The sequence below is a fragment of the Thrips palmi genome, unplaced genomic scaffold (genome assembly GCF_012932325.1).
Source record: "Thrips palmi isolate BJ-2018 unplaced genomic scaffold, TpBJ-2018v1 HiC_scaffold_16, whole genome shotgun sequence".
NCBI classification, from domain to species: Eukaryota; Metazoa; Arthropoda; class Insecta; order Thysanoptera; family Thripidae; genus Thrips; species Thrips palmi.
In genome coordinates, this window is record NW_023144625.1 from 9,450,039 (window position 1) to 9,461,406 (window position 11,368).

At 54.7% G+C, this 11,368-nt stretch overlaps 3 protein-coding genes across 3 annotated transcripts in view; 1 reads left to right on the forward strand and 2 right to left on the reverse strand.

Moving 5' to 3' along the window:
* The window catches only part of LOC117642318 (hillarin), a 35,896-nt gene extending 33,016 nt beyond the window's left edge, over positions 1-2,880 (reverse strand). The window contains exon 1 of the mRNA XM_034380394.1: positions 1,975-2,880. Within this exon, the coding sequence (XP_034236285.1) occupies positions 1,975-2,565 (591 nt within the window). The 5' untranslated portion in view covers positions 2,566-2,880. The remainder of the gene's footprint in view (positions 1-1,974) is intronic.
* A 1,309-nt stretch (positions 2,881-4,189) lies between these two features.
* LOC117642721 (NF-kappa-B essential modulator) lies at positions 4,190-7,272 on the forward strand. Its single transcript, XM_034381204.1, has 11 exons — positions 4,190-4,348; positions 4,430-4,719; positions 4,801-4,903; positions 4,978-5,108; positions 5,205-5,306; positions 5,384-5,668; positions 5,754-5,891; positions 5,976-6,008; positions 6,116-6,274; positions 6,351-6,490; positions 6,632-7,272. Exons 2-11 carry the CDS (start codon positions 4,468-4,470, stop codon positions 6,843-6,845), a joined length of 1,557 nt encoding a protein of 518 aa, XP_034237095.1. The 5' UTR covers positions 4,190-4,348; positions 4,430-4,467; the 3' UTR covers positions 6,846-7,272.
* An 87-nt stretch (positions 7,273-7,359) lies between these two features.
* LOC117642978 (doublesex- and mab-3-related transcription factor A2-like) overlaps positions 7,360-11,368 on the reverse strand; it is a 47,268-nt gene continuing 43,259 nt past the window's right edge. The window contains exon 3 of the mRNA XM_034381615.1: positions 7,360-7,414. Within this exon, the coding sequence (XP_034237506.1) occupies positions 7,360-7,414 (55 nt within the window). The remainder of the gene's footprint in view (positions 7,415-11,368) is intronic.

Genomic DNA, 11,368 nt, shown 5'->3' on the forward strand with positions numbered 1-11,368 from the left:
ACGGCGACTAGATTGGACACAGTGGCCGCCCAAAGTCAGCAAAATCAGCAAATTTCCGAGATTCGACCACTTTTTGACCAACTTAGTCGGAAAATCGTTGCGGTCAAAGCCAAAATCGTTGTGGTCAACGTCTTCCCGATACAGGGCATGAAAGAGTAGGGTCTTAAGAACACTAGGGCGTCGAGGGAGGCCTTTTACGGCGACTAGATTGGACACAGTGGCCGCCCAAAGTCAGCAAAATCAGCAAATTTCCGAGATTTGACCACTTTTTGACCAACTTAGTCGGAAAATCGTTGCGGTGAAAGCCAAAATTGTTGTGGTCAACGTCTTCCCGATACAGGGCATGAAAGAGTAGGGTCTTAAGAGCACTAGGGCGTCGAGGGAGGCCTTTTACGGCGACTAGATTGGACACAGTGGCCGCCCAAAGTCAGCAAAATCAGCAAATTTCCGAGATTCGACCACTTTTTGACCAACTTAGTCGGAAAATCGTTGCGGTCAAAGCCAAAATCGTTGTGGTCAACGTCTTCCCGATACAGGGCATGAAAGAGTAGGGTCTTAAGAACACTAGGGCGTCGAGGGAGGCCTTTTACGGCGACTAGATTGGACACAGTGGCCGCCCAAAGTCAGCAAAATCAGCAAATTTCCGAGATTTGACCACTTTTTGACCAACTTAGTCGGAAAATCGTTGCGGTGAAAGCCAAAATTGTTGTGGTCAACGTCTTCCCGATACAGGGCATGAAAGAGTAGGGTCTTAAGAATACTAGGGCGTCGAGGGAGGCCGTTGGCCGCAATTAGATCGGACGCAGTGGCTGCCCAAGATCAGCGAAAACGGCTACTTTCGTCCTACTAGGACTCTTTGATCAACTTTGTGACGTTACTGGTCCCAAACCTGAAAGGCCCCGGCAGATTTTTCTGCCTGTCTGCCCTGGCCAGTCCGAGCCTGGCCTCGCCCCGCGCGCCGAGCCGTCATTCGTCTTGCCGACGTACAAACAAATAATAATAAATAATAAATAATTCAAATTGAGACTGCCGGCCGGGCCGGGCGGCTCCGCAGGCTCGGCAAGGCGCGGCACCGTGCCCGGCCCGCGGCCCTCGGCCCTCGGTGCGCACCGCGGCCTGCGAGTCACGTCACGGGGCTGTAAGCTCGGCGACCAACAGTCGGTGCACCGTAACTGCCGCGCCGCCGATGGCGAGTTGCGGGCCTTTCGCATGGCCGCGCTTACGCAGAAGCGACTGTTCGGCATAAACAGCCTCACCCCCGGCCGGCCCGGCCGGCCCGGCTGCCCCCAGCACCGCGCGGCAGCATGGCGGCAGCTTCCAAGAGGCACACAATGGCGAGCCGAGGGCCGTTCCGGTGGCCAGGGCGGCCGCGGGGCCCGCCAGTCCGCGAGGCCGCGAAGCGCGCGCCCGGGGAAAACCAGGGGAAAACGGAAAAAACATGCCTCGCTGGGAGTCGAACCCGCGCCCCCAGCCGGTCAGCTGGGAGCACGAGGAGTAGTGACAGTGCTGTCACATGGAAAGATTCCACGATGCGCCAGAGTCCAAAGCGTTGCAAAGCCGAGCCTGCCACGAAATGTCTTGGCTTCGCTATCGAGGCGTTGCCAACAGGCAGAGGTTGGCAACCCCATCAAGTGCGTAAAAGGAGCTTTTCGAATTTTCGCCTTCTTATGTGGCAGCACTGCGTGTCGAATGTCCGGCTAGTGAGTGAAGAGTCCGACGGGGAATGTTGAGGACGCTGAACCGCGTGTTGTTGTGAGAGAGCGCCTGTGAGGTAGGCAAGCCCGCCGGGCTCCGGGGGCAACGGGACTGCCTACCTCGCAGGCGCCCCGAGGTAGGCAAGCCCGCCCGGCTCCGGGGCGCAACGGGACTGCCCACCTCGCAGGCGCCCGGCCCCGCGCACGGCGCACGGCCACGGCACCGGCCGGCGGGCCGCGGCAGGGTGGCGGCCTGGCGCGCGGTGACGCGGTGACTCACCAGGTAGTACTCGATGGGCTTCTCCCTGGCCTTGTTGTAGGACTTGCACAGCTCCGTGGCGCGCAGCGCGTGGGCGATGTGCAGCGCGGACGCGTCGAAGCGGCCGTACTGGTAGCCGGCGGAGCTGGACTCGTGCGGCATGCTGTTGTTGTTGTTGACGTGGTTGGCGTGGTGCGCCTGCTGCTGCACGCCCATGCCGGGCGGCACCGGCGGCCCGCCATGGCCGTTGAGGTGCGGCCGGATGTTGAGGGCCTCCGCGTCGAACGTGCCCTTGCCGGAGCCGCGGATCTGCTCGTTGACGAAGTTGGAGGAGCGCGGCACGTTGAGCGCCGAACGTATGCCCACCGAGGAGCCGTCCAGGTGGCCGGGCCCCGTGGTGGGCACGTGGCTGCGGCAGTAGACCTCCTGGTCGTCGCCGCGGTGCTGGTTGTTGTAGTACGTCTTGAGCGTGAGCTTGGTGCCGCACGCCACGCACTTGAAGCACCCGCTGTGGAAGAACGTGAAGTCCTTGAGCGGGCCCACGCGGTCCACCTGGTACACGGTCTGGCCGCAGCGCAGACACGTGCTTTCGTAGAAGTTCATGCGGTACATGGTGGCGGCGGGGCTGCGACTACACTGGTCCTGTCACTGGTGCCGCGGCATGGCGATGGCCCTGGCGAAGGCCCTGGCCGGGGCGAGCCGGGGGCCGCGAAGGGCGGCTCGGTGCTCAGGGCATGGCGCTCGGCGCGCCGCCACCGCCACGAAGCTCCCCGTCAAGCACTACACACACTGCACTCGCGATTCGGCGGCACGGCGGCACGGCGGCACGGCGGCACCCAAGGCGGCGACCCGATTCTAGGCGCTGGACAACACGATGACGTTTGTGGCGGGGCGAGCGGCACGGCCGTGCTCGCGACACGAACGCCGCGCGGACACTGACTGAGCCCCAACTCCCAGCCCAACAGCAGCCAGCTCAGCCAGCGGCCGTGCTGCGCAGTGCTGCGCCGTGCCCAGCCCGGGCCGTGCCTTGCCATTAAACCCGTTTCCCCCGCCCCCTCCCCGTCCCTCGCCCGGCGTGTGGTACCTCCGTGGACTCCGTGGTACCCGCGGCGCGGCGCGGAGCGGCGTGCCCCCACCTCCTCCACCTCCTCCAGCGTGCCTGGCTGCCTGGCCCGGCGTGCCTTCGTTGCGTGTCCATGCTCCCCTCTCCTCTCTCCAGTTCGCCCACCTTCTGCTGCCCAAGCTCGCTCTGTCCTTGTTCAGCCCGTCCGTCCGCCCGACCCGCGTCGTCGCGGCCCACTGAGTTTTCTGCCTCCCCCTTCCCCTCCCCTCCTCCACCTGCAGCGCGGCGCGGCAAGGAAGGCAAGGCGCCCTGGCCGCGGCGTCCAGGCCTGGCGATGCGCTCCAAGTCCAAGCGCCACACAGCGCGCGGTCACTGCCTGCTCCCAGAGGCCCTCGGGGTCCCAGCCAGGCGCGGATACAGGGAGGGGGGGGGAGGGGAGGGGAGGGGAGGGGGAGAGAGATGGCAGAATTTAGGCACCATGCCCGACCATGCCCTTGCAAGTAGGCAAATTTTGCTACTCCTGAATCTCTTTTTGGATCCGCCACTGGTATTAGGAGACGGTTCGCGAGAGTCGCCGTCGTCTCTCAGTCTCTCTCGCTCTCATGGGATGTATCGCAAGCGTGCGAGAGAGACGACGACAAAAATGACTCTCGGAATCAGCCTGCAGCAGAGCGAATCCCTGGACTCGCGCCTGCAGTGCGGCCCAGGTAGCGGCATCCTGGAAAAATTATTTCAAAGGGATCGATCAAAAGGGGCCTCAGGAGGATCAAAAGAGGCCTGTGTAGCGGTCCGGCTGCTGTCCCGCCCATGCGACTCGAAAAATGGGGGAAGAGGCGGTTTGTGTTTGTTCGTTCGGGCAAGCGCTTCAATTGAAATTCCCCAGGAAGCATTAAATCCCGTAAAAATTTCCTCCAAATCTACGTGAAGTGCCTCTTGAAAAGTGTCAACCAGATGATCATTCAAAAAGAGAGAAAAGGAATCCAACTCATCCTGTCTCTGCTCTCAAATTGTCAGGACGGTGGAACTTTGAGACTTGTGGGAGTTTTCCCCTCCTATTCAGCCTGCCAGCCCGTTGAGTGTTCGGGACAGCTCTGCGGCGGAAGCAAACTTTTGGCGCCCTTCTGGTGGCGGTGGCTCCATCGTTCGTCAGTTGTTCAACCGGATGTGGCTATTCGCAGAACCGCCTGTGTCTAAGCGTTATCCGCAGTATAGACAGACGTCGTTATTCGCAGCTAGTCACGTCGTCCGTCCGTCTTCGTCGTTCACCACAACAAACAATTTATCGGGCGATTGCATCATAGATCGTTGGCAAACCCGAAGCGACCCGAACCGGTGGGTGTACGAAAGCTGTTGGTATCTTATCTTGCGACGTAGTTGGGAACATGACTCACGATGAATCTCACGCCCTGTCAGACTGAGTTGATGCGGTGCAGTTGAGGCTCTCCGGCGACATGGACAACATGATCCTCAACGGCGCTGTGCTCCCGTCGCTCTCGGCCATGAGTTTCGGGCCTCAGTCCTTCGCCAGCGAGGCCAACTCCTTCGTGGTCCTGGAACGCGAGACTGCCGAGGGGACGCAGCCAGGGCAGGCCGCGCAGCCACCGCAGCCCCTGTCTGGAGCTAGCCTCAACGGCAACCTTGTGGATGCACCAGTGTCCAACCATTTCGGTGCCCCTTCATACTTACCCAATGGCGTGCGAGAGGTGAGTCACTGGCGCTATTTGCATAGTCCTTTCAATGAATTTCAATGCCGCATAATGGTAATAATGCTTTGTGTCTGTCAGCCTCAGTCCTTCTCGTCTCAGCTTTCGGACGGGTCACCCAGCTTGCCTGGCAACGTTCAGCAGAGAATGGATTCCCTCATTCAGGAAAACATACATCTCCAAGGTATTAACATAGCTGTCATTCAACTTCGCTCTTTCAAAAGATTCAAATTCAATTATTTGTTGTGTTCATTTCAGTCACTGTGGATCAAACAAATTTGTCTTTGCGCCAAATGATGGCCACTCTTTCACAGTGGAGAGTTGATGTAGAGAAGGTGCGACAGGAGCATAAGGAAAAGTTTCAAGAAACTCGTGCCCTCGTTATGAATGTTAGTATTGTCTTTGAAATCGACTCAGACTTTGATGTATCTCTTTCAATTCAGACCTGTGATTTTATTTAACTTGGCTCATTCCGTTTTTTGCAGTTGAAAAAGGAGAAATCAGAAATGCGAGCTTTCATTGAAGAACTTCAAAGTAAATTGGAGGAATATCAAACCAGAGAAGCAGCATCTTCTTTTATGACAGTGGTATGTTTTTGTCTTTTGACAAGTGGACACTTGAGGTATTTTGATATAGAACTAATTTTGTTTGTTATTCAATTCAGGAACCAACTGTAAGTGAAATGGAATTGAAGTCCACAGTAGCTGATCTACAGTCCAAACTAAACATAGTTGATGCAGCATATCAAGCAGAACAAGAAAAAGCTAAAAACTATGAAGAAGAAATTGACCTAATGAAAAAGGAGATGAGTCTGATGAAAGATCAAATCCAGCACTATGAACACCTGCAAAAGGATATGGAAAAGAAATCTGCTAATAGTGAGGAGATACAAAACTTGCGAGAAGAGAATAAGCGGCTAATTCTTAGCATTGAAAATCTGAATTCTGTGGTAAGATGCTTTTCAGTAGTAATTCTTTCAAGCAAGTTCTGTCTGTTATATCTTTTAACCTTTGGTTTTTGTTTGATTGGTGAAGGAGCGCCACTCACAAGATTATCAAGCTGCTCAAACCAAAGGATTCACAAACAAACTCGACGAACTTACAGCCAAGTTGATTAGAACTGATGAGGAACTCCAGAGGGCTCGAGCTGAAATTGACCGCTTCAAATCAAATGTTAGTATAGTGTCAAGTTTGTGGTAAACTCCTTAAATCTTTTACAATACATAGTATTAATTTGTTATGTATTTTCTGTTGAAGGAGGGTACATCAAAGGAGGAAGCCTTGACAAATGTAAGCTTTGTTTTTCTTTTATTTTTAAATCAGTAACAATTCCCAAGGACCTGGTATTAAAATCCCTGGGTGTGAAAATTAAATTAAATTACTTGACTTTCACACAGGCTCTAGCAACTGTGGACCGTCTGCGATCTCGTATTGATGAAATGACTGCCAACATTGTGGAGTTGGATCAGAAGTGTGAAAGGCAAACCCAGGATATAACTGCACTGCAGGATGAAAAGAATAGGCTCAATGAAGCTGTTGGAATTTTGCAAGCACAGGTTTGTTCAAGAAAAATGTTTAAATAAGTAAAAATACTCTCAAACTTTAATTTTTTGTTTTCCTTGACAATCGCAGGTTGAAGTTTATCAATCAGATTTCATAGCTGAGCGAGATTGTAGAGAAGCTTTGGCGGGTGAGAAAGAGCAATTAGCCGAGGATTTGAGGCGGCTGCACCGTCACAACCAGGAATTACGACAAAATTTAGCAGACAGAGGGTAAGGTGGAGTTTTCTCTGTAAATGCTTCTTCAATAATTTTTTTTTTGTTTTAATGCAGAATGCAGTCTTCTAGGGGTAGCAGAAAACTTAATGAGATTTTGCCCTATTTCTGTCTTACATCTTTATTTTTGTATTACAGTGAAAACACTTCTTCTGCTGCTGCTGGACCTGCTAATAGGAATGGGGCCCAAGCTGGAGCATCTGCACCCCCTGTTACACAACAGCCTGCAGAAGAAGCACAACCTGCTAATTCTATGTACAGATGTGTTATTTGTAATGTCTTGACATTTAGGACACTTCAAGCACTGAATGAACACATTGATCACTGTTTAGAAAATGCTCCTGAATCATAAGTTTTAGATAATTTATTTTTTTGTTGTGCCTCAATGAAAAGTATTTTACCTTGATCATCTTTCTCATATAAGTGCTTGTTCCTAATTTAGTCTTAATTTAGTTGCATAATCATAATCATCTCTACAAGGGTAAATATAAAAGTGGCTGTGTATTATAAAGGTAGCTTACCTGGGAGCAAGCAGACTTGTGATTTTTGGTTGACCAGTACTCTGAAGATAGAAGTATTTGAAGTTCAACCTGTTGCTTTATTTTTGGTGTTTGTTTGTGCATTGTGCCATACTTATTAGATCAAGATTCACTTGAAGAATTTTCTTTATTTTGAGCTTTTACCAGGAAACAAAATTTCTTATTAATTTTGATGTACACTATTGTTCAATATGAAGCTTTATGTGTAATAAACTGTTTGCCTAGTATATTTTTTTAAAAGATTGTTAAGATCCAAATCCAACCAAAACCCAAAATAGACTACACCAGCTTTTCAAATGATCCTGAAATTCATGCGTTCATAACTTTTCACATTTGATCCTCTGAATATAGATCTAAAATAATAATGTTTAATTTAAGCAATCTGGATTGAAAAGAAAACCATGTCAATGGCTTAAAAACAAAAAAATAATTAAAAAAAAATAATTGAGGGCTCTGCCCTTAAGTGAACGTTTATCACTGCCTCATTCGGTCGCGGGAATCGATGCCAAGGGTCGCTACCAAGACGTAATTGGCCGGGCTCGAAGCGAGAGGGAGAAAGGGAGAGATACAGATGATGAAGGTTTCACCTGGTTGGTTCGAGCGGGCTCACAGTAAATGTCTTACGGTGAAAGGCTGCACCAACACAATATGGAGATTTTCTCCATAATACCAACGAAATTCGTCAAAATCTCTATAAGGTACAGTGGATTCTCAATGGTATGTCACGAAGTCAGCTGCACCACCATAATATGGAACATTTTCACCACATGGAGAATCTTCACTGTAGAACATTTAGAGTGCTGCTCGGGTCCCAAAGGAACAGACTCGAGCCCAAGCCAATCAGTGGCGTGCGCAGAAATTTTGGAGGCGGGGGGGTGTCAGCAGGCTATGCTTTGTGCCTACCTTCCAGGCGTCTACCCCCCCCCCCCCCCACCACACACACACACACTGAAGCCAATCAGGGGGCCTATTCCAAGTGACACTGGCTACACCTGGTAGCGAGTACCTTGAGATTCGAAACCGGCTGTTGACGTGAGGTTCGGGCCTCTTCGTCAGGTCCCTGTCGAGACAACCCTTTCCACTCCCCACGCGCTGCCTTATCCTTCTCATCGGGTCGTTATGAACACCAATTTTCAGCGCCCAACAGTCGTCATCCTCCCCCCCTCCCCCTTCCTCCTTTCTTCCCACTTCCGTTCCCACTCCGTCGCCTTCTTTCGCGCGGCCCGGCATGTTGTCCCGAGGAATCAATTTAGCCCCGATGTCGTACAAGTATTTGGGTCCCCCACCCCTGCAGCGCCTCGTTGGCGAATAGCTCTCTCTGCCCCCTTCCCCCCCCCCCCCCCCCCCCCCCCCGCCTCGCTCCCTGCCGCTGGCGGCTGTGTCCCTCTCCAATTCCTTCGTTTAAACCCATTCCTTAACTCGTCCTAATACACAAATACCAATGTCAGGCCGGAGCGCCCCCTCCCCCCCCCTCCCCGCCTCTTCCCTTCTCCCGTAATTATCATGAAAACGTCTTCGGATCTCTATTGCGGGATCGTGACAGCAGCTTTCGCTCGCTGCGTTTTTCCCTCTTAATGCAATCTGCCTTATTTTCTTCGCGGGTTTCGACCCCCTCGCCCCCGAGACCGCGCGTCGGCTCCCGGCCGGACTTTGTGTCCTCGCGCTCCAGTTTAAAATAAACATTTATTCTCGGTCCCCGTCCGGCTCAAAAATTCCCGACGGAGAATGTGGTCGTTGGCACTGCGTGGCCGGCAGACTGATTCCGAGAGTCGTTTACGTCGCTCTGTCCCTCTCGCACTCACGGGGCGTCCCCTTGAGGTGCGAGAGAGAGACCGAGCGACGGAAACGACTCTCGGAATCAGTCTGCTGGACGACTACTGGACCGGGGGTGGGTGGAGTGGAGCCGAGTCCCTCCGAGCGCCGCTAAGTTTCTCATTCTCGCGTCATTAGTGCGCCGGGAATCGCTACTTGATCCGTGATCGTCATTTGAGGCGACGCCAACGGCTCGTTCCGGACCGCCATCAGAACCCCCAGTTATCGGCGACCCCTCCTCCCCCACCCCTCCCTCTCCCCCACCCCTCCCTTCGCGCGGAGCCCTGACGGCCCTGACGGCCCTGACGGCGCCCCGGCCGGCCCCGGCCCACAGACTGCATTGTTCCATTGCTTATTGGAATCCGCACATCGTCAAGTCACGAAGCCGCCCGAAGACCGCATCAACTACATTGTCAAAAACGAGGTACAAGTGCGTCGCGCGGGAAAAAAAAGGGGGGCGCACAGTGGATTTGCCAGCAGACCGGTCTGGGCGGGGCATTATACTCTCGTGACCATTGACTCCCAGGAGTACACCATCCCTAGGGATAGTGTACTCCCCTACCTCGAGAGGGGGGGAGTACATTGACCCTAGGGATAGTGTACTCTCGGGGTACACTATCCCTAGGGTCAATGTACTCCCCCCCTCTCGAGGTAGGGAGTACACTATCCCTAGGGATGGTGTACTCTCCCTAAGGGGGCTTACACTGTCCCTAGGATGGTGTACTCCCCCGGGGGTAACACCATCCCTAGGGCCAATGTACTCCCCCCACTAGCAGGGGAGTACTTGGTCCCTAGGGATATTGTACTCCCCTACCAGCATGGGAGTACATGTTCTCCCCTTCCAAGAGAAGAGTAGGCTCAAGAGTAGGTTAAGATCTGACGCGAGTTGAGTAAGATCTGTCAGCGTCAAACAGCGTGGCTGTGCCAGCGTCAAACAGCGAGGCTGTGCCACCTCAAACAGCGAGGCTGTGCCAGCGTCAAACAGCGAGGCTGTGCCAGCGTCAACAGCGAAGCTGTGCCAGCGTCAAACAGCGAAGGCTGTGCCAGCGTCAAACAGCGAGGCTGTGCCAGCGTCAAACAGCGAGGCTGTGCCAGCCTCACACAGCGAGGCCTGTGCCACGTCAACAGCGAGGCTGTGCCAGCCTCAAACAGCGAGGCTGTGCTAGCGTCAAACAGCGAGGCTGTGCCAGCCTCACACAGCGAGGCTGTGCCAGCGTCAAACAGCGAGGCTGTGCCAGCGTCAAACAGCGGGCTGTGCCAGCGGTCAACACGAGGCTGTGCCAGCGTCAAACAGCGAGGCTGTGCCAGCGTCAAACAGCGAGGCTGTGCCAGCGTCAAACAGCGAGGCTGTGCCAGCCTCAACAGCGAGGCTGTGCCAGCGTCAACAGCGAGGCTGTGCCAGCGTCAAACAGCGAGGGCTGTGCCAGCGTCAAACAGCGAGGCTGTGCCAGCCTCACACAGCGAGCTGTGCCAGCGTCAAACAGCGAGGCTGTGCCAGCGTCAACAGCGAGGCTGTGCCAGCGTCAACAGCGAGGCTGTGGCCAGCGCTCAAACAGCCGGCTGTGCCAGCCTCAACACAGCGAGGCTGTGCCAAGCGTCAAACAGCGAGGCCTGTCCAGCGTCAAACAGCGAGGCTGTGCCAGCGTCAAACAGCGAGGCTGTGCCAGCTTCACACAGCGAGGCTGTGCCACGTCAACAGCGGGCTGTGCCAGCGTCAAACAGCGAGGCGTGCCAGCGTCAAACAGCGAGGCTGTGCCAGCGTCAAACAGCGAGGCTGTGCCAGCCTCAAACCGAGGCTGTGCCAGCGTCAAACAGCGAGGCTGTGCCAGCCTCACACAGCGAGGCTGTGCAGCGTCAAACAGCGAGGCTGTGCCAGCCTCCCAACAGCGAGGCTGTGCCAGCGTGAAACAGCGAGGCTGTGCCAGCGTAACACGCGAGGAAACAGCGAGGCTGTGCCAGCGTCACAACAGCGAGGCTGTGCCAGCGTCAACAGCGAGGCTGTGCCAGCGTCCAACAGCGAGGCTGTGCAGCGTCAAACAGCGAGGCTGTGCCAGCCTCAACGCGAGGCTGTGCCAGCGTCAAACAGCGAGGCTGTGCCAGCGTCAAACAGCGAGGCTGTGCCAGCCTCAAACAGCGAGGCTGTGCCAGCGTCAAACAGCGAGGCTGTGCCAGCGTCAACAGCGAGGCTGTGCCAGCCTCAACAGCGAGGCTGTGCCAGCGTCAAACAGCGAAGCTGTGCCAGCGTCAAACAGCGAGGCTGTGCCATCGTCACAGCGAGGCGTGCCAGCGTCAAACAGCGAGGCTTGCCAGCTCAACAGCGAGGCTGTGCCCGCCCAAACAGCGAGGCTGTGCCAGCCTCAACAGCGAGGCTGTGCCGCCTCAACAGCAGGCTGTGCCAGCGCAAACAGCGAGGCTGTGCCAGCGTCAAACAGCGAGGCTGTGCCAGCGTCAAACAGCGAGGCTGTGCCAGCTCAAACAGCGAGGCTGTGCCAGCCCAACAGCGAGGCTGTGCCAGCTCAAACAG

Coding starts and splice junctions, on each gene's coding strand:
- LOC117642721 (XM_034381204.1), top strand. CDS start 4,468: ATGGACAACATGATCCTCAACGGCGCTGTGCTCCCGTCGCTCTCGGCC. Junction 5,307..5,383: donor CATCTTCTTTTATGACAGTG/GTATGTTTTTGT, acceptor TATTCAATTCAG/GAACCAACTGTAAGTGAAAT. Junction 6,009..6,115: donor AGGAGGAAGCCTTGACAAAT/GTAAGCTTTGTT, acceptor ACTTTCACACAG/GCTCTAGCAACTGTGGACCG.